This window comes from Scardinius erythrophthalmus (assembly GCF_964197995.2).
Source record: "Scardinius erythrophthalmus genome assembly, chromosome: 12".
NCBI classification, from domain to species: Eukaryota; Metazoa; Chordata; class Actinopteri; order Cypriniformes; family Leuciscidae; genus Scardinius; species Scardinius erythrophthalmus.
In genome coordinates, this window is record NC_138232.1 from 22,193,912 (window position 1) to 22,220,598 (window position 26,687).

General features: G+C 38.5%; 2 protein-coding genes across 6 annotated transcripts; one reads left to right on the forward strand and one right to left on the reverse strand.

Moving 5' to 3' along the window:
- Positions 1 to 5,515: 5,515 nt before the first annotated feature.
- On the reverse strand, positions 5,516 to 9,139 carry LOC308699514 (THAP domain-containing protein 6-like). Of its 5 annotated transcripts, none has more exons than XM_081380373.1 (8): positions 9,090 to 9,137; positions 8,493 to 8,596; positions 8,058 to 8,250; positions 7,822 to 7,911; positions 7,440 to 7,701; positions 7,176 to 7,329; positions 6,682 to 7,002; positions 5,516 to 6,574 (listed from the first exon to the last, which is right to left on the reverse strand). In XM_081380373.1, exons 2-7 carry the CDS (start codon positions 8,570 to 8,572, stop codon positions 6,990 to 6,992), a joined length of 792 nt encoding a protein of 263 aa, XP_081236499.1. In that variant the 5' UTR covers positions 8,573 to 8,596; positions 9,090 to 9,137; the 3' UTR covers positions 5,516 to 6,574; positions 6,682 to 6,989. The 5 variants fall into 5 exon arrangements, with proteins under 5 accessions (XP_081236499.1, XP_081236498.1, XP_081236500.1 ...); XM_081380374.1 differs by having other exon boundaries at positions 5,649 to 6,574; positions 6,701 to 7,002; positions 9,090 to 9,139; XM_081380371.1 differs by lacking the exons at positions 5,516 to 6,574; positions 6,682 to 7,002 and having other exon boundaries at positions 7,037 to 7,329; positions 7,440 to 7,695.
- Positions 9,140 to 14,289: 5,150 nt separating this feature from the next.
- Positions 14,290 to 19,625, forward strand: LOC308699938 (cytochrome P450 2J4-like). The gene is made up of 9 exons (XM_081381127.1): positions 14,290 to 14,848; positions 15,289 to 15,451; positions 15,582 to 15,734; positions 15,919 to 16,079; positions 16,834 to 17,007; positions 17,124 to 17,259; positions 18,000 to 18,187; positions 18,419 to 18,560; positions 18,786 to 19,625. Exons 1-9 carry the CDS (start codon positions 14,687 to 14,689, stop codon positions 18,992 to 18,994), a joined length of 1,488 nt encoding a protein of 495 aa, XP_081237253.1. The 5' UTR covers positions 14,290 to 14,686; the 3' UTR covers positions 18,995 to 19,625.
- The last annotated feature ends 7,062 nt before the right edge of the window (positions 19,626 to 26,687 follow it).

The following is a 26,687-nucleotide window of genomic DNA, read 5'->3' on the forward strand; positions in this document are numbered from 1 at the left end:
CAGTTGCATATTAAATCATTGCCTGCACATTCAGGTGGTGTGGTTAGAGTTGACAGAGCAACGACATGAGAGTGCAATGAAATACTGTGTTACCTTCTCGTCACTAAAGTGACTTTTCTGTGCCAGAAAAGGTGCATGTGAGCAAGCTATTATTTATTTGTGTTTGTTACAAAACATAAAGTTATAAAATATGTACAAAAATACAAACAACAGCCACATTGGAAAGCCATTTTATCTAATCATTCATCAAGTATTCCATATTCACCAAAAGATTGAAAGTTATTGCCTTGTTATTTTTGACGTATGCCAAAAAGGTGCTGTATTGTTATTTGACTTCTTGGCGGAAGTGTGTAATAGAGTGTTCATTTTTTTTTTTTTTTTTTTGTATGTACATGAGCTTTTCTCAAATTAAAAAAAAAAAAATGTCTTTGTCTGTGTTGTCCTGAGAATAGATACAAACGTCACTGCCGTCCAACCCATCTTATAATTCTCCATATACACAAACAATTTTTTTTATAAGTGTAAAATAATAGGCCTGTAGCCTACTATGAACTGGTGTGTTTACATAACAGTTATAGCTAAGTGAAAGCAGCACATCGTCACGAACACAATTACTGATCTATTAATGACTGGATTGCTTATTGCGTTCTAAACCATAGACATATAAAATACAATATAATATATTTATTTTATATGTCTATGCGCTCAACGTCTCTAGAGAATACCTATAATGCACAGTGAGAGTTACTCTCTCAAGTAAATATGGGCTATTAGTTAGCCTAAGTAATGTACTCCTCCCTAGTATTTAGTTTTAGCATGTCAGTAGTCTAATTGTTTGAGGACAGATTTTGGCAGGTGTTTGTAGTGATGGAGTGTATTTGTAGATGCGAGTACTAAACTAACCACTAGGTGTCAGTAGCATTACACTTAACTGTGGAGACCTTTTGAAATGTATGTTTTTCGTTCTCGTCTACAACAACAACAGGGAGAGACTTTTGACAGTTTCTTAATGAATGTAAAGTTGAAAGCAAGGACATGCAATTTCAGACTGTTGCAAGCAGTGTTCGAATTGTGTCAAAGCTCTTGGGGGGTCCCCCCCCCCCCCCAAAAAAAACGTGATAATATATGTATATATATATATATATATATATATATATATATATATATATATATATATATATATATATATATATTCATTTATTTATTTCATATAATACTATAATTTCTGAACTTTTAGTGTTTCAGAACATGTTTTTGCAGCTGAGCATTAACTCTGTGCATAATTGATGAACAAAGACTTTTATCCACCCAAAATCTATGTAATAATCTGTGTTTTTCCTGGCTCGGAATGAAGCGTAGGTGCTAAAATGCCGATCATGTATTTTAATAAGATAATTAAATGTGTATTTTTTTTGTAGACCATCATATAGCCTACTGTTTTTCCCACAGTATTTTTGTGGGTGGAGCTCGGTACCTCTAGGGGGGTCCGGGGGCATGCCCCCCCAGAAGAAAATTTTGTACATTTTAAAGATAAATTCATTAATCTGGTGCACTTTGAGTCCCCCGAATCTGCTGTTAAAAATAAATAATCCACCCGCCAACCTCCCGAACCTATTCTCTGATTTAGATATCTGCATCTGATCATCACATTTCAATTATTCAAATTCTCAGTGTTAAGCATGATAATATGATAAAATATCACACTGAAGTTGGCTGATTTAAAATTAAGATTGATTTAAAATAAAAGTTCTTCTTTTGTCAAAATTACATTTCCAGCCTAAACAGAGGCTTTACTCCCTTCAAACTTAAATTGTCAATGTTTCATTACATCACTGTTGGAAAACACTCTTATCAGAATAATATTTTAGCTTTTTAAAGGGCATTTCTTTCCCTAATTTTTACTCTCTATACTCTTTCCCTACTCTCAGGGAACTGAGGTTACGTTAGTAACCGAGTACGTTATTTCTTATTTTATTTTTTTGATATTGAAAATTGTTTTAATCAGGGCATTTTTCCGGTTGGGTACAATTCTCTTTCACTTGTCCCTTAAAAAACACACGCACGTGTCCCGGACAAGCGTTAATGTCGAAATTCTATTCAGATCAGTAAATTACCAAACAATCATAAAAGAAAGAAATCTATCTTACCGTCATCGTGAGGTGAAAACGTTTATATACTGTCCATGGGTGAAAATGAGGATCCACTCTGGCAGACTCGAAATTTATTTCTCGTACCATTTATTCGCCAAAAATAGTTTTTGCGTGCATATGATACGCACTTTATGGTGTGTAATACGCTCGTACTCCACACCCCTAATCCTACCCAAGGGGTTTAAAAAAACAAACAAACTATTTTTGGCGTATAAATGGCACGATAAATAAAATGTATCTGTTAATTCAACAGTCTATAAATTCCTTCAGAAAACAGTGTGTGGCGCATTTGAGCGTCTTTTCAGACGCAAATCTAATTTGAATTACTTTCTAAAGGGAGCGGCAGCGCAATACTTTGATAAAAAAAAAAAAAATATATATATATATATATATATATATATATATATATTACATAATAAATTATGTTTCTATTATTTTAGTTTTAATGAAAAACCAGGGGACCCCCGAGGTAATTTTTTTGGGCCTTATGGGGGGTCCCGGACCCCCCCAGCCCCCCCTCAATTCGAACACTGGTTGCAAGATTCTGTCGCATTATTAAACAAAAGAGATCAGGCCCATTGAACGTGTTAACTCACTTGCCAATAGGCTTGCTCTGGGCTTGTTCGACTTCAGTCTGTGCAGTTCTGCGCAGAACGATCGGCGGCTGACTTGAAGCAGTGCATGCCAGTTAGAAATTTTGTCCGACTCGATCCAGCGCCGACGCCACGTGACTCTGACGTGTGCCATCAAAGTACCGCGAGAGCGATTCGAGAGTAGCCGGAGAACTCAGCCAGCGCAGCTTCTCAAGAGCGGCTGCACGAGGCATAAGCCGTTTCTCAATACCAAGTACGCAAAGTTCGGACTTGAGTCCTTGGTAGTTCGGACTGACAAGTTCGACTCAGGAGAACGAACTCCCGAGGACGGGAGGACGCGAGTCCGATAATTCTGCAAATGGAACAGCGGCGTACTTGATAACGTCACTCAGCTTGCTCTGGCTACTCCGGTTATCTCTTTATAGGCTACAAATAAAACAAAATATGTTTTAAACCACCATTTTGCCTCTTTTCATTTTCATTTAAAAAAGATCTTTAACATAATGGCCACACAAATGAGGTTCAGGCAACGCAAGATTATCTTCACTGCATATTTACAACAACACGAAATATAAAGCACAACCCTGACTCTTTTTGTTTTCATTTTTAAAATATGATGAATAAAAAACATTATAATATTGATCATTAAAACGAACATTTAGCAAAAAGAGACAGGGTTGTGTCATATATGTATATACAGTGAAGATAATGTAGGAAACATGTAGGCTATTATAATAAAAAATTGTAAATGTTTTAAATATATAAAATAAAATGACATAACCTTTTTTGCTAAATGTCAGTTTTAATGATCAATAATAGCCATTCTAAAAGTATAAGTAGCCTAAAAGGTAGGCTATAACAAGCTACAATAATAAAGCCAACGACTCAGTCAAACATAAGTCAGCTCTCTAGGCTAGTTAAATAGACTAACGTTAAATAAAGCTATAACTTCACTTTGCCCTCAGCTAAAACGTTTTGCCAGGGAACAAATAATACATTAATGAGACAAATAAAATAAATAAATCGCCTGTTGGATATACACAAGACGATTTAAATCTCATGTTATACCCAGACTGTAAAAGGTTATACCACTAGACTAGAGACATCCAGGCCAACGGCAAGTCAGCAGCACTAGCCGAGGAAAGGCGCTGTTCTCGGCGGAGTACGAGCGCCAGGTACTAACCAGGCTCAACCCTGCTTAGCTTCAGTGGGCAACCAGTCTTGGGCTACAGCAGGGCTGGACTGGGACAAAAAATCGGCCCGGGCATTTTGGCCCAGACCGGCCCACATTATGATCATAAACACCACCCATCTTTGCACGCCCTTAATTATATGCATACCAACTCCTATTCATTAAAACCACTAATTCCATGTAATGAGTGAGTATAGGAACGAGTGAGAGTTTACAGATGAAATAAGTACAAATTTGACATTTATTAATACAGTCGAACTATACTCCACAGTGGTGAATCCTAAAACAAGCTATAAGCGGCTCTGGCATAGCAATACAAGTGTTTCTTACATGATTTTTTGTTAAAACTGTGGTGGGTGGACCTTGGTTCTTCTAGGGGGGTTCGGGGGCATGCCCACCCCACCCCCCCGTGAGAAAATTTTGTGCATTTTAATGTTAAATTCATCAATCTGGTGCACTTTGAGAGTTCAAAATTAAAAGCTCCAACCCATATTCAGTGTGCAAATTAAACAAAGAAAAATTCAAACCTCTTTTAGTTACAGTGTCTATTAACATTACACCTACTATATAATAGTTATAATATTAATCCAATGACAGTAATAAGCCATATTTTGTAAAACAAATGCACTAAAAAATAAAGGACACTTTCATAATTAGTTTTGTAACAATTTCTATACTTGAAAGAGATAAGCACATGATCTTTTATTTTGACGCAAACTGCATCAAGCTTTTATTTTGGCGGAAAACATGGTTTACAAACGCCTGTCATTAAATTTCTAGTGAATTGCGGTAATCGTCAACTATGCATATGTGGAAATAATCTGTAACTGGGTTATGGGTTCCTACACTCCATCATGACATAACCTAAGTGTTTTGAAAGTAGTTCTGCTTACCGCAGGCTCTACACTCTCTTATCTTTCTCCTGATCCTCCGTCCTCACTATCATCATCTGCCACAGGAGCTGACGAAGGTCAGAAAACATATATTTTGACACATAAAGCGTCTGCTTTAAGGGCCTGGTTCTATTTTTTCACGCTATTTATCTGCACATTCCTTGCGTTTCTTCTCCATCTCGCAGACTATTCTGGCAGATATTACACACTGACACTGCTGTACGCTCGCTCACTCGTTTAAAGTTGTGATTGGGCCAGCCCAGTGTCAATCAAGGAAAGAACCAATGGGCCGCTGATCTACGTGTTTCATGGGCTGGTCTGTCAGAAAAAAAAACTAACACTGACTTTTTTTGACCAATGCATTACACCGGCACAAACCCAAAACGCAAGCAAAACAAAACAAAACAAAACAAAACAAAACAAAACGAATGGCCCGCCGATGTACACATTTTATGGGCCGTTAAAAAAAAAAAAAAAAGTATTTATGAGATGTATCGGCCCAAAAAGCACGTCGGCCCACCGGGCATTTGCCCGGTATGCCCAATGGCCAGTCCAGCCGTGGGCTACAGGGTGATATGGCTGCTGGCCTAGTGCTGAAATAACTATATTTTGCTCAATTTTCAACCGATTTTCAAACGGCTTGGTGTGTCATAAACGTCAGGGATGCGGCTATTCAACTGCATACTTGTGAAAAATTATAGCCACGGAGTTTATTAAGAAAATAGTATATTAAGTAGACTAGACAGGTAAAGTACTAGGTACACCCATACACACACACAGTAATGATGTCAATATTTATAAGGTACATGAAACATGAAATAGTGCAATTTAGTTTATTACTAATATTTACATTATTAAATACATGTGTAAATTTATGTATAATATAAATCTGTCTCAAGTTGCCATTCTGTAAAATAAAGAGAAAAGAGATGGGTCTTTTTTTTTTTTTACTTAGGTCCAAAGGCACACAATTAGAAAAAACTTACAAAAAAATATACAAAAAAAAAAAAAACATTAAGACACAATTGGACACAAAACTCTTTCCATCAATACAATATAATCAATACAGCTCCCTCCCTCTCCTCCTCTCTCTTAAATGGTCTGAACTTACATAGCGCTTTTCTACACCGTCTTGGTGCCCAAAGCGCTTTACAAAGCCCCACATTCACCCATTCACGCACACACCACTCATTCACATGCAAACATCAAAGAAGAGTAGCAAACTAAACAGACCACCAGTTGAAAACCCATCCTTTAAGTGCACAAATAGTTTGCGCTACTGCCCTTTGAAAAGGACAGATTTTGTGAGCTTCTGTCTCACAATGTCTTTCTGCAAGCTAAGCGTTGACATTTTCGCAATGTGGTGCAGCCTTAGCTTGAAGAAGAGGGACACAACCAGAGTCAAGAGTGTATGGTGGTGACTGTCAATGCCATATCGCGTGTCAGTGATGTGCTCCCCGAGCAAAAACACATCCTCTCCATCTATCCTCTTCCTCACCATGTAGAGGACCTCCAACAGTTTGATGGGTTGCGATCTCCTGGAATCTGCTACTGCCTGCCGAACAACCCACTCTGCTGCCCTGACGACCTTCACGGTGCCTGCTGATGGGATGACAAGACCTCCATTGTTTTTCAGCGTCAGCAGATGGTAGCTCTGGTCCTTACTGGCAGATTCAGCATCCATCAACAGGCTTGCCCGGCAGACATCACAGGAAAGCTTTTTTAGTGTGCGTCGCACCACAAATCCTGAAATCAATGGTGGACAGATTGACATTATAATGACTTTTTTTAATTAATAAGCATGGGGAAATGAATTAGTTATAGGCTAAATCTACTATAAAGTCTAACTCTACCTGAAATGTACACAAGCACCTTTTCCACAAGACCATCAAACTTCTTGCGAAGATAGCTGTGGTCTTGTACAAGGGCAGGAATGTCTGCAAACGGGGAAGGGAGATCTTCTCCTTCTGCAGAGGACATGTCTACAGCCGACAGGTTGGTAGATGTGTCTATGCGGTAGGACTGAACAGCAGACTGATCAGCTGGTAGGGACTCTGTGTCATCCTGTGCTGTCACATTGCCTTTGCTGCTCGGTTTAACAACCCCACACCTGGCCATAAGCTTCCGGAAAATGTACTTGAACTGGCTGGCGTTAGGGTTGTTATTCCAGCCACCTTCAGAACAATATTTATGCAAACACACAGACATTCTAAATAGTTTTTCTGACAACTCCAGATACTGTATATGTGAAAGCTATAAGAGCATATGCTTGTAAGTTTAACTATTCATGACACTACAGTCTGTAGCTGAAGTTGTTACTGTAGTTGAAATTAGAGACGAAGAATACCTTTGCAAGGAACTGGGATGTGGAAGGTGAATTTTCAGGTCGTCTCTCAGGTAGTGATACGCCTTAGGACCATGCAGGTGGAGAGTGAGCGCAAAGTCTCTCTGGGCCTGGGTGTACTCTGCACCCTGTCTTGACAGGAGGTGAACCGGAAGATCTGAAATGTAATTAGAAAAAGTGATTTAGTAAGTCTCCTTTGATAGTAATTTTTATGTCTAACAAAGAACATAAAAAAGACAAAACATTTAAAGTCATTATTTATTTTACCTGAGTAGCATTCCAGCTTGTCATTCAGCTCTTCATTGATGAGGTTCTTAGCTTTCAGCTCCTCCAGAAGAGCCTTCATGTTCTTCTTGGCCCTCCTTACCCTTGCCAAGGCATTGCTCTTGTCCCGCCACAGTTTACGCACTGTGGCCATGGCTGCATCAAGTTTGGCCTTAAGAGCCTTTGGAGAGGAATGCATTGCATATTGGTGGTCAGGGGCCTTCCTCTTCCGACTCCTTTGCCTCTCTCTAGTGGATGGCTGTGGCTTTGAAAAAAAAAACAAAAAAAAAAAAACAATAAATAATAAATAAATATATAATGAAGTTAATTAGGGTTAGGGTTAGTGTATTTGTTAGTGACATTCCTCATGTGTACAAATACTCACAACATCAGGCGGAGGTTGATCCTGCTCGGGGTCCATGGGCTGGTTTTCTCCTGCTTTTCTTGTAGCGTTTGTGCTTCTTGGTGCTACCGGCTGAAAAAATAGTTAAATATTCAATTGATCTGTAATACACTTTATGTATTGCTAAACTTGCAGAAAGTGTGACATTAAATCACATTTAAATATCGATGCATCCATCTTTAACACCTTGTATTCTAGTTGGCCAATTATACACGTACCCTCTGAAGATGAGCAGGGAAGTTGAAGACAGATGGAACAGCTCCAGCTTTGATTCTGATAGTCTGCCCTGTCCTGTCGAAATCTTCATTTCTGAAGTGTTCACTGCAGAGCAGTGTTCTGTCATTAGCCACAAAACCTTCCCTTCTCAGGGCACGCTCCCACTGTCTCCGGCGCTCGCTGCATTTGGGAAACCTTACAAATGGGAGAAATAGTAGTCAGATATAAATGATTGTTAACCTTGCACCTTTATTTCCTTCAACATTGAGGGTATGGACTAAAATACAGTATAAAATATATTATCATTTTGATTCTATGTACTGCATGTATGCAAATATATGTAGCCAATCTTGTAATGTTGTCTCAGTTACACTATTCCTAGCAGAACTTGTATTACTAAGTATCCTAATAATAGTCATAATATTTTCTTTTCTTACTTGTGAAAGGTGATCCCACGCGTTCTGGTTTGGAGGCTCCGTGCGTTGGTGCAGCCGTAGGCGGCACAATAATCAGGCATTTTCCACAAGCGTAATCAGAAGTTCTGTAAACAAAAAACCAACAAAGTAATCCAAATGTAAAGATGTTTTTAAGAAACCAAACCACTTGGAAATCATGTGTAACTCAAAGCTATGTTGAAACGAAAGACTAACCCTGCCTCTCCCACCAATTTACAATTGTTTGGTGACTCACTTACGACCTCTTCACTGCTAGCCAGCAAATAAATACAACCACATCCACAAAATGACATTTAGACAAAAGATTAGGTTGTCAAGAAACGTTGTTGGTCTCAGGAAACCTGTTAATACTTGAAAATGTCGACTGTGTGTGGTATCACTTTAGAGTAGAGGGCAGCCATGAAACACACAGCTACGCTGCAATGTTAAGCGTTTCTCAAAACGTGAAGCTACAATTTAAACATCGGCATCAGCACAAATCATAGCCACGTTAATAAGGTTTGTAATAAACCAAACCGTTTGTAAATCCGTTACGAATTCAGCAAGTAACGAGCATTTTAGTTGGCGTATGTCACTCACCTTCCGTCCACAGCAGCAGGGAGCAGCAGCGCAGTCTCCTGACCTAAGATGGCCGCCAAGTGACGACACAGCTGACTCATCACAGTCCCGCCCACAGCCGGTTCCGGAAGTAAAAATTCAATACAATTTCTCCATTGACAGTTGTGATATAAGCCATAAAAACGTAACCATACGTGGTAGACTTAAAACCAGCTACGGCTGTACTAAGCGATTGTATATGCTCATATAACCGCCAAAAGTTCATGGGGCACTAACCTTGTTTTGAGATAAATGCCTTTTATTCGCGATGTCTTGGAGAAGTACTTCATTACCCACAATCCTAAACAATCCCACAATCCCACAGTGATGCATCTGATTGGTGGAGCTCGTGTAAACCCCGCGAAAGTTCGTGAAGACTCAAGATAAATAAAAAAATTAAAAAAAACTGTGTTGCGTTGTTTTGCACGGTATCACTGATGTGACATTTGAACCGAGGAGTCTTCATATATGGTATGAGTCATATCAAGCATTTTATGATGCCACTGTCAAAACAATATTTAGCTTAGGCATACCCAGAGCCATAGAGAGCTCTTCATGCATTTACTGAACATTTGTGTAATAATTCATGGCAAGTTAATAAACTGAATATGATGCACTTTCTGGTTTGCTGACCTTCACTTTTTAATTTTCACTTGTTGTTATTAAGAAAATACATTAAATGTTATTAAAATTAAGGATGAACTATAACTTCATGAATAAAATGAGCATGGACCACAAGTGGGAAATTGTTGAGGCATTTGTCAGCAACCTGAAACTGATGAGCAGAACACCGCGCGGACTGCCAGATCTGCACCCGTGAGCCGCGGACCGCCAGCCATGCTTTCCAGTCTATTTACACAATTACTACTGAAAGAACTGCTATAAACGGCACAAGAAAAAGTTCGCGTGGCTGTCGTCAGATTTTAAAGTCGCTCTAAAGGCTCTTTCGCGGTTGTGGCTTCAGTCGACTTCAGTGAGGCGCGGTGGTTTATGGGATGAGTAGTTCCTTCGCTCGGAAATGAAAATATGTACACAGTCTTGTACCTTTGACTTTTTTTGGATTTCCTCGTCGTTTTTTCACTCGAAATGATATGTTGTATGCCTATGAGTTCAGCCGTAGCTGGTTATCCTCAGACATGCTCTAAAACTCTTTAGATACGGATTTTCGAAAACGTCAATGGGAGAAATGAATGGGAAATTTACTTCCGGCACCAAAGCGTTCTCGGGCTGTGGGCGGGACTGTGATGCTCTATAGACTGTGCATTGATTGCGAGAGGCTGCCTCCTTGTCATTTCTTGCTTCTAACAAAAGACAGAAAAATGCTTAAAAGCTGCTGTGTGACAAGGTGTACCGCAAACAAGCTAAACAACCCAGAAATACGTTTTTATTAGCTCTCGGACCCCAAAACCGAGGGTTTATGACAGTGGCGTAGCCACGAGGGGGCCTGGGTGGGCCTAGGCCCCCTCATTTATATGTCCGGCCCCCTCAGATTTCTGATGGCTTAATAAAAATAAGAAATTATTGAACTAACTAATAGATTGACCAATCAAAATACTGCGCGGTAAAATGCGGCTGTTTTCAAACTTGATTTGACTTGTTGTGCATAACCTACGCTGTCATCTTCGCGTGAGAGTTCATGCGGTGAATGGCAGCTTTGTGCAAAGTACAATATTACGCACGAAAAGATGAGCGAGAAGGAGAAAAGCCATCTACATCTGAGTTTGCTTCAGCTTCAAGGGCGTAGATTTGGTTTGAACATTGGGGGGGTTGAAAATTATTCTGCTTATTTTTCATGTGATCATGGTATAAATATTGGGGGGGTTGTAATGCAAAGATTTAAATATTGGGGGGGTTATCTCCCCCCTAACCCCCCCCACAAACTACGCCCCTGTTCAGCTTACTACAAGACGACAGCGAGTGAAGCGGCTAGGAGACAGAAACGTATATTTCATCAGGAATAGCGGTGAGACTTCGACTCAGATCGGCACAATAATGCGCAATGACTTGTTTGCAATTGATGAACCGCCTTCACAACCAGTGATGACCACATTTCCTGTATAGCCTATATCTGTTGTATATGAAGAGTTTGGTTTTAAAACGCGATAAATTCATTATGATTAATTTTGAGTAATAATGTGTTTTCTTTACCAAGAGAGTGGAAAGATTAAAACCACTATTTTTTGTTTCAAACTTTCACATAGCATATTTAGGTTATAATAACATAACAATTTCAAATCCATATTTTGATTTTCAAATATTTATTATAAAAAAGGATTAGTTTCCCCTCAAAATGCAATAAATTCATGACACTTTTTCCCCAAAATGCAATTAATCCATTGAATCAATATAAAAGTTATTTTTCATATTTTAACTGTTGAAATACACAACAAAGTAAGTTGATCCACATATGACAGCCTCTGAACTTGGTCAATACTAATTATATAACTTACAGGCACTGGACTAAAAATAGCCGACATTAAAATCACCATCGCTAAGAAATACCTCCTGAACTTTTTTGACGGCGATCAGCTGTAAAATGGCTTGGTCCTGCTCGGTTTTCGTTGACTTTGAGTAAAACAATTGAAAGTTTTTCAAAAGATCCCCTGGGGTTAAAGTGTCAGCGTGACAGAAGTTTGACGCTGTCGTGTGAGAACAAGCAACAGTCGAGATTTTTCCTCCTCCCTCAGTCATCTTCTTAATCTCCTCAAATAGCCTAAATGATTAGATTTCAATGGCTCACGTTTCTTCCCCACCATAGGGTCACCAATGCCGTCAAAATGATTATTATTAATATTTTTTATTTTTTTTTGTGGATCACAAAGTAGAAGGAAAACTTGGATGCCGGGTTTATTCAAAGCGCCGCCGTTGCGGTTTACAAAGCGTGGAATGGTGCGCTGACTGCGCGGATATCGTATTTTACGTAAAATTAAAAATGGACTTTTCAACACCGACCAGATAGCCTACAATACAGATTTTTGGGGGAACTAAAAAAAAAATATATAGCCTACATATTTAACGTTTATCGCGTTTTGGAACCAAACTCTTATTTGCGGAGTAAGATGACATCATTGACACTTTTTATAATCGCCCTTGTAGGCCTACTTCATGTAAAAGATAATAATCGCCGAGCTATGTCGTAGGCTGCTATAGCCTAGGCTATATATATATATATATATATATATATATATATATATATATATATATATATATATATATATATATAGGCTATAATGTGTATATATATAGCCTACTGTAGGCTATATTAGTTGCCCCCTCATTTTAAGTTGGGCCGCCCCAAAAATAAAATTCTGGCTACGCCCCTGGTTTATGACATAAAAGTGGATACAGGCAGTTGAGACAGAGCGTCACGTGTCTCTTTGAGAACTAACGTACGCCCGCTGGAGGAGATCGTAATCGGCAACACAGGATAGTTTATCTTACATAAATATAATATATAAAACTGACATTTGGATATTTGACTCACCAGTGACCAAATGTTTAACTTACTGCACACGTAGTGTATTTTTAGTGCATACTGAGTGTCAGGATCCCACAATTTACCCATTCGTTCCAGCCTGTATCCACTTTTATGTCCTCAAACGCTCGTTTTTTGGGGTCGACAGTTTTTGAAAACTTATTTCTGGGTTTCTTAGCTTGTTTGCTGTACACCTTGTCGCATAGCAGCTTTTAGGCATTATTCTGTCTTTTGTTAGAAGCAAGAAATGACAAGGAGGCAGCCTCTCGCAATGCAAAGTCAATGGAGAGCGTTGGACTGTTTTCCCCCGGGTGGGCGTGGTCTTCAGATTATGACGCGTGAAGCTGCAGACTCGGAGCCTGCATCTACAGTCCCGCACCCAGAGTCCCGCATTCTCAGACCCCTCGTTTTTCGAGACAGCGCTTCCTATCAAATTTTATTTTATTTAGCGAATCATACTCATTCGATTTCTTTTTTTTATCAAACTACTTTATAGCTCATCGATACACCAACATATGAATAGTCCATTTAATATTTGTAAAGATAGTTACATTTGAGCCGTTAATGTAGGCCTATGTTTTTTCGCCTTTTTCCCCTGAAAATATTTTGAAAGTTATCCTTTAACCTTGGACTTTTTGTAGACAAGCATGTTGTAAAAATTTTATTAAAATTAGTTGACATTAAAGTAGACCAATTAAATACATTAAGTGTGTTAATATCAAAGAATGTCATCATTAATTATTTAATCAGATTTACCGTTTGACCTTTTTTTAAACTATAAATTGAATTAGCCTAATTAATGTCGGAGTAATTATTTTACTTTAGGCCTATATAATTTATGTAGACTACTTAAATTAGTTCTTATAAAACGTAAGTATTAAAATTACTTTCATTCATCTGCATTCATCGGCATTCATCTTTTATTTTAGTGACGTCGAGGAATTTGACAGAGCGATTGCAAAAAGAAGGAACATTCGCCTACCAGAAAGTAATTATTTTACCTTATGCATTTACATTTTATTTTACATTTATTCATTTAGCAGACGCTTTTATCCAAAACGACTTATAAATTGAAGACAAAAAGTAAAGTCATGCACTACATAATTCTTTCTTCCTTTTTGCTGTTTACAGCAAGATGATCGTTTAGGTCAATCAAGTTTAGGTGATCGTTAAATAAAGTACAGAATTGTTTATTATTGTTTTTTTGTCTATTCTTATTTGAGTTTTGCTTCGCATTCAAAATATCAAAAAACAGGTTTTGTAATGTTAGCATGGTATAATGTTAATTAGACCATTATAGGTGGAACTGAAAGAAAATGGGAATTTGAATAAAAAAAAAACATTGTAGCAATATAATATCACATAGCCTAATATTTTTCAGAAGATAGTTCAATCTGTAATTGTATCCCCTCCATCAGTAATTTTCTTTCAATTACACCCACGCTCAAAAAATAACTACTGGGTAATTTGTTAGTCAGAGAACACAATGAGTTTTTTTTTTTTTTGGCACATGCATTAAGCAGGGAACGCAAATATTTATTCGGATAACTTTAAATAAAACGAGACCGTAATATTGCATCCTATTGTTTTCAATGGCATTTGGATAAGGGTGTTATACGATCTTTCGGACAGCAGGAGGCGCTGTCTCGAAAAATGAGGGGTCTGAGAATGCGGGACTCTGGGTGGGGGACTGTAGCTGCAGGCTCCGAGTCTGCAGCTTCATAATGTTGACGCGTTGCGCTCTTTTACAGTCTATGGTTGCGCTGTGATGTTGTTGATACCAACTGTTTTTGTGTGCGGATCTCAGAGCCTAGGCCACCTAGAGAGAAGCGTTTTTTAGACAGCATGCTTATGGGGCGGGCAGCTAGCGGATCTTTAGGAAATATTAGATGAATGTGATCATTTATGTTTCGGCCTGAAATCGCTGATACCACCTTTAACTTTTCACCTATAAGTTAGTCTATTTTTCCAGACTCCAGTTCAGCAAAGTTCTAAGAGTTCCGCAGAGTTGAATGAAGTATAGTTAGTTTTCTGTGCATGCGTATCAGTTCTCTATTTGCATAAATAGCAGGTTTCAGACGGGCTGTCCAGTAGATCAGTAAACATGTTGACCGCACTGGTTCTGTTGTGTCTCGGAGCCTTTCTTCTCTTCTTGCAGTTCAGAATTCGGCGACCTAAAAACTTCCCCCCTGGACCCACTCCTGTTCCATTTTTTGGAAATTTGCTACAATTTGACCGCATAAACCCGTTAAAGGACTTTGACAAGGTAAGCACATCAGTCGTAAACAGGAGACTGCTGCATTAAAAGTACTAAATACATCAAACTAAGGGTACGTTTACGACAACAGTATGCTTAAAACTGAGAAATTTTTCCTTGAGTTCTCCGGTTAATATTTTTTACACTAGCCTATATGTTGGATTATTGTCATGTTTATTATTTGTATGTTACTGGCTTTCAATAAAAAAATGAAATAAAATAAAATCCAATGAATACAGCGTTTTTAGTTGTTTTCACGGATCTGTGTGAATGGGGATCGTTTTGCCAATGGTCGCGGAAAACTCAAAGGAAAAACTTTTCCGTTTTAAGCATATCGTTGTCCTGTAACGTACCCTTATGAAAAGTTATGAAAAGAAATCAGACTACATTCATACAGCATGACATGCTGCTCTGAGTTTGTGGTCTTCAACTTGAATGTTTTTGTACAGTTTGCTCAGCGCTATGGATCAATCTACGCACTGAACATTGGCAGACAGCCAGCAGTGGTGTTGACAGGACAGAAAATGATCAGGGAGGCACTGATCACAAAAGCGGCGGAGTTTGCTGGTAGACCAGATAACATGATGGTCAGTCATATAACAAGGAGCAAAGGTAATACAGCATACACAAAATACTTGAGTACTCAAGCAGCAAATCATATACTACTCACATAACAGTGCATTGCACTGCAACATTCTCTCTGCTGGGCTTAGAGTGTTCCCTGATCATTTTGTGTGTTTAGGGGTGATCATGGCAGATTATGGAGACAGCTGGCGGGAACATCGGCGCTTTACTCTGACCACACTGAGGAACTTTGGCCTTGGAAAGAGAAGTATGGAGCAGAGGATTCTGGAAGAAGTCAAATATATCTGCGCACAACTGGAGGAATCTGCTGGTATATACCGCCTCCTCACCTGTCACTTTCAATCTCTATATTAACGTAACACATTTAATCACACGTTCAGTGTCCTATGTTTGAATATAGATTTTTTTTTTTTTAAATCTCAAAGTTGCCAAAGAAAATACAAATTCATGAATGGTAAACATTTCTTGTCTTTATATCTCTACAACTCTACCAGGAGAGTCAATTGACCCTCAACATCTGTACCACCGAGCTGCTTCAAACATCATTGCCTCAATCATTTTTGGCTCACGTTTCAATTATCAGGATGAATATTTCCAGACATTGATCACAACTATGGAAAAACTTTTAAAGATTTTCATTGGACCATGGGCAATGGTAAATACAACGAAAAATTAAGGCAGCATCTAATTACATATCCAACCTGGTTGTTAAACAGGCTATTTTCACAAACTCCGCCCCCCATTGGATAGATATAGGCAATAGGCATATTACTGATATTTGCACTTTGTGTAAGCAAGCTGCTATTTATTCTCTACTGTTATTTATAGTGTTTGTTTTCACTTAGTGTAAATAGCCACCACTAAAATAAATTGTACATTGTACATAGATTGTAAGATTTTTCTGTTTAATGATTATTTTCCTGTTTATCACTGTAAAGCTGCTTTGAAACAATCTTTATTGTATAAAGCGCCATATAAATAAAGGTGACTTGGCATTTATATACAGCGGGGGAAATAAGTATTGAACACGTCATCATTTTTCAAACAAAAATACTTTTTCCCTGTGTCATTTCACATTATTACACATAACTTAATTTCTGAACTTATTTTTGTTTGTTTCTTTGTATGTATGGCTTACTTGGGTTGTTACCAACATCTGATGACAATTTCATGTCAATAGCACCTTTGGAAATATATTTACTGAGAAAAATGATGACGTGTTCAATACTTATTTCCCCTACTGTATATATAGCCTATATATGTATATATATATATATATATATATATATATATATATATATATATATATATATATATATATATATATATATATATATATATATGTATGTATATATATATATATATATATATATATATATATATATAAAAGCTTTTATTCTGAATTGCAGCTCTATGAAATAGCCCCAGTGTTAAGGATTTTTCCACTGCCATTCTGGAAAGCTTTTCACTATTTTGAGACAATCAGAAAACATATTCTTAAAGTTGTGGATGAGCACAGGAAGTCACATGTTGCTGGGGAGCCAAGAGACGTGATTGACTGTTACTTGGAGGAGATGGAGAAGGTAATACTTACAATGGTTTGTGTGTGTTATGTATTTTTATTGATTTTTTTCAGCGACATATGAGTTTAATATTCATTGATTTAAAATGGTTTGTGAGTAGATCATTTTATTTTCAGAGAGATCAACGCACAACCTTTGATGACTCACAAATGACCACTTTGCTGTTTGACCTGTTTGTGGCTGGAACTGACACAACCTCTAACACACTCCGAACTTTAACACTCTATTTGATGAAGCACACTCATATTCAGGGTAAGGAATGTGGATAAGATGTGTCTAATTGAGAGTTTTTATGTTAAACACTTTTGCATGTCAAAGTTAATTATCTACATAAATCCATGTCATTTTGATATATTTTATTTGGCTAAAGATTAGTCATGAAAAAATGAATATTCATACATTTTATATATATTTCCCCCCCCAAAATGATAGCTGTGTATATTGGACGTTATGGGGACAAAATATCCCCACAAAGATGGCAATATCTGAATTCCTTGTCCTTGTGGGGACATTTTTTGGTCCCCATGAGTAAAACAGCTTATTAATCATAATAATTTGTTTTTTTTTAATATATATATATATATATATATATATAAAAAAAAAAATATATATATATATATATATATGTGTGTGTGTGTGTGTGTGTGTGTGTGTGTGTGTGTGTGTGTGTGTGTAAAAATGCATAACGTTTTCTGTGATGGGGTTTAGGGGTAGGCTTTTAGTATTAGAGTAAGGGGATGGAAAAACCATTAGGCCTATGGAGAGTCCCCGTAAACCACATATTCAAGAATGTATGTGTGTGTTTTATTGCAAATTTCTGTTTCTAAAAATGAGGTGGGCTGGGTTACAGATTTCTTTATGGATTTTGCATTAAAGAATAATATGCAGCAAAATAAGATTCTGAAATGATATAATGCATATTTTTTGTAGCATTCATAGTTTTTCAATGTCCATTTGTGTCTTTGTTTTAATATCTATTTATACATCTTCAGAGCAATGTCAGCGGGAGATTGATGAAGTCCTGGGTGCTCGTGAACATGTCACATATGAGGACAGAAACGCCATGCCTTTCGTTCAAGCAGTGATTCATGAGGGTCAGCGTGTTGGTGACATTGTTCCTCTCAGTGTGTTTCACACCGCTAGAACCGACACTCAACTCCAGGGCTACAGCATCCCAAAGGTGGCGTTTACTATAATTGCTGTGTGGCAACAAATGTTTCTTTACATCAAAGGTTTAGAGTTAATATGGCACATAAAACTGGCGTAAAAGAAAGAGTGTAGAACATATATCCACTATTTAATCTTATCAAAACAATCCATCACCCAAACTGTTATTACTGCAACTCCTAAACAGCATCTTCACTATGAAAGGGAGGTTTGCTAATCTTGTTAAAAACATCTGCTCTTACAGGGGACACTTATCATCCCCTATCTGTCATCTGCTCTCAGAGAGGAAAGTCAGTGGAAGTTTCCACATGAATTCAACCCTCAAAACTTCTTGAATGAAAAGGGGGAATTTGTGAAGCCTGATGCATTCATGCCTTTTTCTGCTGGTATGTTGTGCATGTTTTATTAGACAGTGTAAAGAAGTATTTTAATCTAGACTCATTTTGCTTATTTATATGTAATCCAGACAGAGGTGTCCCTTACACACTATACAGACAGGGTCATTGGTATGATCAAAACAATACATTGATCAAATAGAAAGCACATTTGTGTAGTAGAATGTGAACAAACTGTGCGTTTGTATTACGTTCATTCACTTTTCTTTTTCCTAGGATCTCGTGTGTGTTTAGGAGAAAATCTAGCTCGCATGGAGCTCTTCCTCATCCTGGTCACGGTGCTGCGACAATTCCGTCTGATCTGGCCGAAGGATGCAGGAGAGCCGGACTTCAAATATATATATGGTGGGATACAGTCAGTGAAACCTTACCGTCTGACTGTACAACTACGTACACCTTACGAGACTAGTGAAACTGTTCATTGAACATGTTGCCCTTCAGTGAAAACATGCCCCAGAAGTGGGTTATCACATCACACTATACACATTATACTATGCCATTAAACTAATATTAGCTTTTCAGCTAAATTTAAACGCACAAGACATTAAACCAACAAATATTCTAAGTTACTAAACTACAAAATTACAACATATTAAGCACATGTGACAACTTGCACTAACATTTATGAAAAATTCCTTTGTCTGTTAAGATGTTAAACTCAATATGGTTTTATTGTATTTGCCCAATGCCTACAGCAAAAATAAATTAGAATTTTAATGCCGTTTAAAACTAACATACAAAAATCACTGCCAGGAAAACTAGCCTAGTTACTGAGACTGTAGCTCCTGTGACAACTAGCCCAGTCTCTTAAACGCATCAAACGTGTTAATGAAAAATTGATCACTATAATTGGCAGCTTAATTGCATTCATCTTTTAACAATCATTCACAGCTATTCCATTGTGCAATCATGACACTTCCAGTGGTAGCGTTTTAGTATTTAGTATACTGACTGAGCATGATGTAGCCAGGCTACAAAATAAATGAATGTTAGGACTATGATTTATATTGTAAAAATATGCAAATAAATAAAATATATCATTTATCACAAAACATCAAATGGCACGGTTCCTCTTCTTGTCCATTGATTTGTTCTTCCAGCTGCTGTTACGCATGAAAAGAATGGAAACAAAACATGAGTGAAAAGTTTAAGCAACACAAAAGCTTATATCTCAAGTTAATATTCAGAACATACAATATTTTGTTTCTCTTTTCACAAGGGCAGAACCAGCAGTAAGATAAAGCCCAAACGATAGAGAAAGAGAGATACTGTTAGCTCCAACGGTCACACACAGACACGGAAGCTTAAATACGGTGCACTTTAAAAACAGAATTAGACAGCAGTATCAATACAATCGATACCGATTAGTTAAATAACTCTTTGCCAAACCGACAATAATACACTCTTTACCTGATTATAAACCTCTTCCATGGCTACATTTACACACGTGTGCTTGGTTCCGCCAACCACGTGCGCAAGAAAACTAGCGTTCTTCAGCGATCTTGCGTCCTTGTGTTCTCGTTTTACGTCATCATAACCGTCGAAGTTCAGACCCAATAGAGAGCCTAAGTCCCGCCCCTCCGCTTCCGGCTCATGGGACCTTACTTCGGAAAAAATATGTATGGAAGTCAATGGTGAGAGATAACTTATCTTTTTATTCCGTCTGAACTGTGCCCTGAACTACACATATGATGTTTGTCAATTTAAAAGGTAATTATGAAAGTCAAGAAAGTCGCAGTTTGTCATAAAACAGAAGAGTAACGTTTAGTTTTATGTGTAAATCGCTCAATGAACTACATCCCTCGTCTCGCATTATGTACGTCACAAGATCCGTTGCTCGTATGTGTGTATTCTGGCTCAAAACACTCAGGCATGACGGCGTTACGTTACGATTATAATGTAAGACTATAGAAAAAATGTCAGACGTTAGCTTCAGTAAAGTTAGCTTCATTCATTGAGAGAAAAGGTATGACGTCGCATGTGCGCCTTCTGGGTTTGTAGTCTTTGTAATTACATATTTTCACAGTCTTATACCTCAGCAGTTTTACATCAAGCTGCGACTTTCTTGACTTTAAAATGCATCTTTTAAATTGACAAACATCATATGTGTAAATCAGGGCACAATTCAAACGAGATCAAAATATTTGTTGTCTCTCGCCATTGACTACCATACAATATTTTTCCGAACTAAGGTCCCATGGTGGTTGACCGGAAGGGGAGGGACTTAGGCTCTCTATAGGGCGTCTAGCTATAAGATGTCTATAGCTGTGTCCCAAAGTGAAGGCTGCGTCAGAGCCCGTCTACGAAGAGCCTGCCCACTCCCTATTAAGCCCTGTTGTACCGAATTTTGGTTGTAGTTCCACCAGAGTTCCACTGGGGGCGATCGCCATGAGTGCAAAATGAATGGGAGTCAATGGGGCTAGACGGCTAAATTTGTCTCTTTCACCCAATTGCCGTTGAGAAATCTCAGATCTGATTGTAGATTTTGCAAGTTCAACATGGGTTTTAGGTCGAAAGTTGAATGAACGAGTACTTATGTAGTTTTGATTTCTTACAGGTTGAGTTAGAATAGAATAGAAGAATAGAATGAGGCATTTATATAGCGCCTTCATATGTACTACTGTACACCCAAAGCGCTTTACAATCATATCAGGGGTCTCTCCTCAACCACCACCAGTGTGCAGCATCCACTTGGATGATGCGACGGCAGCCACAGAACAACGGCGCCAGTGCGCTCACCACACACCAGCTATAGGTGGAGAGAGGAGAGAGAGTGATGGAGCCAATTCAATGTAAGGGGATTATTAGGAGGCCATGATTGGTAAGGGCCAATGTGTGGAATGTGGCCAGGACACCGGGGTTACACCCCTACTCTTTACGAGAAATGCCATGGGATTTTTAATGACCACAGAGAGTCAGGACCTCGGTTTTACGTCTCATCCGAAGGACGGTGCTCTTTGACAGTATAGTGTCCCCGTCACTACACTGGGGCATTAGGACCCACACAGACCACAGGGTGAGCACCCCCTGCTGGCCTCACTAACACCTCTTCCAGCAGCTACCTGGTTTTTCTCAGGAGGTCTCCCATCCAGGTACTAACCAGGCTCAGCCCTGCTTAGCTTCAGTGGGCAACCAGTCTTGGGCTACAGGGTGATATGGCTGCTAGCTGAGTTGTTGTTGCCCATAACACGCTAGCATTCTGCTAATGACGTCAGCATTCTGACGTCATTGACATTTTAAAAGAATTTTTAAAGCAAATAAGTGACTCTAAAAAATCTAACACCCAGCAATGTGTAATTTCTTTGCATCTCCTTTCGAATACAACATTCAAATTACTAGACAAAAAATTATATCCTGAGAAAAGTGGATTTTGAGGGGTATACCACCATTGACCTCCATTCATTCTGCACTCGTCCTGTGAGCGCCCTCATATGGAATCAGAGTGGAACTGCAACCAGTTCAGAAGCCGGAAGTGTAGTGAGAGTGAAACTTCTCGCCATATTAGACATTGGGTGTTTCTCAATATGCGTTCTTCAGCGATCTTTCGTCCTTGTGTTCTCGTTTTACGTCATTATTAACCGTCGAAGTTCAGACCAATTCTCAGGAACGCAAGTACAGAGGACGCATGAAAGAACCCGGATGTGTTCTTAATACCGAGGATGCATCGAATGCAGACTTGAGCTAGAACTCGCCTGGTGTCCCAGAAGTCATTGCGGCTGGTTCCGAGTTCGTTCTTCCAAGGAAGCTTGGCAAGACCGGTCTCCACGAGAACACAAGTCCGTTCTCTGCGTTCTTGGAATTGAGAAACAGCCATTCTCTGGCTGCGTCCTTCGAAGGCCGTATTTGAAGGCCGATTGCGTCACCGCGGTGCGACGAAGGACGTCCCAATTCAAAGGCTGCATCCTTGGAAGGTCGCATTTGAAGGCCGATTGCGTCACCGCGGCTCGATGAAGGCTGTCCCAATTCAATTCTCCATCCTTCGAAGGCCGTATTCGAAGGCCGGTTGCGTCATCGCGCCGCGACGAAGGCTTCCCTGATTCAAAAGCGACGCCAAATGCACCCTTCGTTTCCCCGTGAAAGGAAGGATACATAAATGGACACTTAGCGGCCTATTCTACCCCATAAGTCATTGCGCGCCGTTGACGACAGCATTTATTTATTTATTTTTAAAGGCGGCCGAGACTAGAGATCGGTGTTGGACAGCAAATTCACATTTTAAAAATGTAAGTATTATGTTTTCATTTACTCAAATAGCTAGCGAAACCAGAGTTAAATTTTCTTATAAACTTCTTCTTAACTCCTTCGTCACCATTGCAATGCTTCATTTATCAGGTAGTTTGAGGCAAAACTTGTGGTAATAACGTTATTAGTTTAACAACCTATTTGTAATATTTGCACTTGTCTATTATAAGAAATATCACTCTCCCAATAAAGAATTTTCTTATTGCCTAAAACAATAAGAAAAGCAGTAGATAAGGCAATGGGGTTTCACTTTTATGTTTTTTTGTAGTGCTGTCATGCAAGCTATGTGGTTTTAACCAAATTTTAGTATACAGAAATATGATTTCTTAAGTATTTTGTATGCATGTCTTGATGTGTCATATTTTGCAGTGTTAACAATGCATTTAAGATTGCTCCTCTGTGTTAAGTACCCTTTTCTGAAACTTGGCCCTGGTTTGTCTTTATGGATGAGGTGTTGGGACAGAGGCATTGCACCAACCCCCCTGTCCTCATCGCCTCAATCCCTGAGGACACACCAGGGCCGAGTTCAGTAGTGGGTGCCCACGGTGAGGAGGAGCCAGGGGCAGCAGCACCAGCACGAAGGCGGCGAGACAGGACGGGTTTTTGGACTTGATCAGAGAAGAAATGCAACTACAGAGGGAGGCAGAGGCGAGGAGTGCACAGGAAAGAAGGGAGAGGATGGACAGGCTGTTTTCTCTTCTTGAGAGAATGATTGAAATATATATATATTTTCTACATATTCTTGTTGAACTTTTTTCACTTTTATTTTTTAAAAGAAAAATGATGTACATTTATTTTTATGCAACTTTAATTGTGTAAATAAAAGAGAATGAATTGTTCTGGACATTGTTTATTTTTGTAATGACAGTAATACTTTCTGCATGAAACAAATTCTATACCTTTTTATTTTTTCAAATAAAATTGGTAAATGAAAATCATTTCCACTATCCACTAAGTTGTCTACCAACAGGTTTGCAGGGCTGATTCAATCAACGGCTTTCTGAAAAAAGTACTTTTGATAACTACTGCATTTATATTAGGCTACTACTGCATTACTGCGTAGGCTATGTTGCATTTTACTTCTGTATATTTTCAATATACAGTAATATCTGGTTGTTACATTATATACTTTTGTGTAGTGTAATGTAATCATATTGTGATGTGAGGGAAAAAAGTACTTCAGGTTAATTCACATTTGTAAGTGAATACTTAACGAAATATGCAGTTCCGAAAATTAAAGTAACAAAATGTAGGCTTATTGTCACAATATTAACAAATTGTTGCTAACTACAGCAGCGTCCCATAGACCAATTTCAAGCCGACGTCACAGTTACGTCACGGCGTTAGCTGGTGGCAAAAGGAAGAGCGGCCAATACAAACAAGCACATATTCGGCTCATTATAAGGAGCTTAAATTATTATTATTGTTATTAAATGTCATCTTGTTGTGTTGTTGGGTACAAGAATCAACGGAGTACAGGCTCCAATTTGAAATTTTATCGCATAATGTTTTCTAAATGATTGTGATTTTTTTGTGAATCATCTATGATTTTATACATAGTTTTGATTGATTGTGACTACTTTTTGAAGAACCTGGTAAAAAAGGGTAATCGAAATAAATACATAGTTAAAAAATGAATATGCTGTATCTGGAATTTTTATTTAATCGCATTCGTTAAAATTGCACCGTAATGTCACTTACATTGTCGTCTTTGTGTCTGGTGGCCGTGGCGCTGGCCAGGCAGAACTGCGGATCGGATAGGCTACCACACAAGTCTTGTACGTGGCCATTACAGTTATAGGCATCTAAAGATTTATATGCCCTCAGTTTCTGTTTACGCTCAGTTTCTCTATCGGGTAGGTGTAGAAGTCAGTCCACTCAACCGGAGACTAACGTTAATGTTAATCCTGTCAGATCGTCCATTCATTGACTGCGTGTATGGTCAGCCAATCTGGGATGTCTGTTAAAATTAACTTTTGCAAATAACAATCGCGGTCCTGGACAGTGAATAACCTTGCACATTAAGATAAAATCGGATTTTCTCCAGTCATTATTAAAAAAACAAGCTAACAAAACTTGCAAACCTACGTTAGTGAAGCGGCCAGAGGGCTCGTTCTGCCACCACCTAAGCTCCGCCCACACAAAAACGTCACCATGTTTACCAACTGAAAATTGGTCTATATCAAAGGGCGCATCTGACGCGCTCGGAACGGTCTAGCCTACGAAGGATTGTTCTTGTCGCCTGGCAACCGTGACAGCTGCAGATGACGAGCGCGAGAAATACTGGACTTATTATATTAAATTGGGTTTTGTATTCAAACAGGGCTAAACCGAAAATACATGATCCGGCAGCGCCGGGGCACACCATGACCTCCAGTAAAATATAAAACATAAAAATGACAATAGCCAATTCTGGCTCCATAGCTGTTTACTCAGTTATCAAAATGAATGATCAGGATAGCAGCTGTCCTCTCGCACCGTTGCTTGGCGCCAGGAGCCGTGATCGGGAACACCTGGTTGCACAATTAGGAAATCCTAGGAAGGCTACATGGTGCGTCCTTCAGAGGACGCATAGGCTGCATCCTTGAAGTCTGTTTCCTTCGAAGGATGCAGCCTTCAACATTGGGACACAGCTTATGTGAGAAACAGCCTGCCTTTCTCCTTCGTCTGTCTTGGTGAATACGACCAAGTGAAATCAGCATGTACCGCCCCCTACTGTACATTATTAACTGATAACAGGTGACTGTCCTCTATTGGCTTCTCTATTGCCATATTCAGCACCACCTTTGATGTATAATTTCTATTCCCTCTCTATATACTCTACCCCATCCATAATGTCCATACGCTCATTTAGGTTTTACTCACAACCAGGGGTGTAAATGGCAGTGATTTACTAGAGGGACCATGCTTTCAATGACATTTCAGATGTATTGACATATTTCTATAATCTATACCAACATTACACTCCGAACTGGAACGCAGAGCACTCTCGAAGTTCACTCCCTGGACTTTTTCAGTGTTTCAGTGTCAGACATTAAACTACTATAAATAATTTTGAGTATAATGTACAATAATGCAATGGGGGAATATTTGTCAGTCCTGATAATGCCAAATGTCTAATGCTACCAGAAAAAAAGTGGCCTAGATTATTTTAAATATATCTAGTCAGTGACAGAGTGCAAGCATAGTGAACTAATTCTGTATTTTCAGCTTCAGAATCATAAATATTTGTATTCTGGTGTCACTATTGTCCACTATTGTGCATTGGTTTACCAAGTCCAAGCCTATTCATTTACACCCACAATGTAAAACCAAATTAATAATTATAATCAACTGTACATTTTTTTGTTAACCTTTTATCATATGTCTTGGAGTATCGCAATAATATTCAGTGTATCGAATCGTGACGTGGGCAGTGGCGGACTGGCACCAAAAAGAGGCCCTGGCAATTTTAGCAGAGAGGCCACATTTGTCTTCTCAAGTCATCTGCAACCAAAGAAACATAACATTACATTCTCATCAGGTCAATGATCGCGAGAAATTCCACTGACTAAAAACATTCAAAATACCTTATAAATAGAGAGATTACATACATTTAGGCTATTTGTCCTTCACAGGAAAAATAGAAATAAAAAGTCATTATTATTATTTAGTTCATAGGGCTATTATTTTTCAGAGATAGGCCGTGGTGTTTGTTTGTTTGCTTTTTTCCTTGTTTTTTTTTTGTGGCCGCCTGCACCTCCGCTTAATTTATTATTATTTTATTCCTATTTACATTTGCATTTACATTTATGCATTTGGCAGACGCTTTTATCCAAAGCGACTTACATTGCATTCAAGGTACACATTTTTACATTTTGTCAGTTCATATACTTA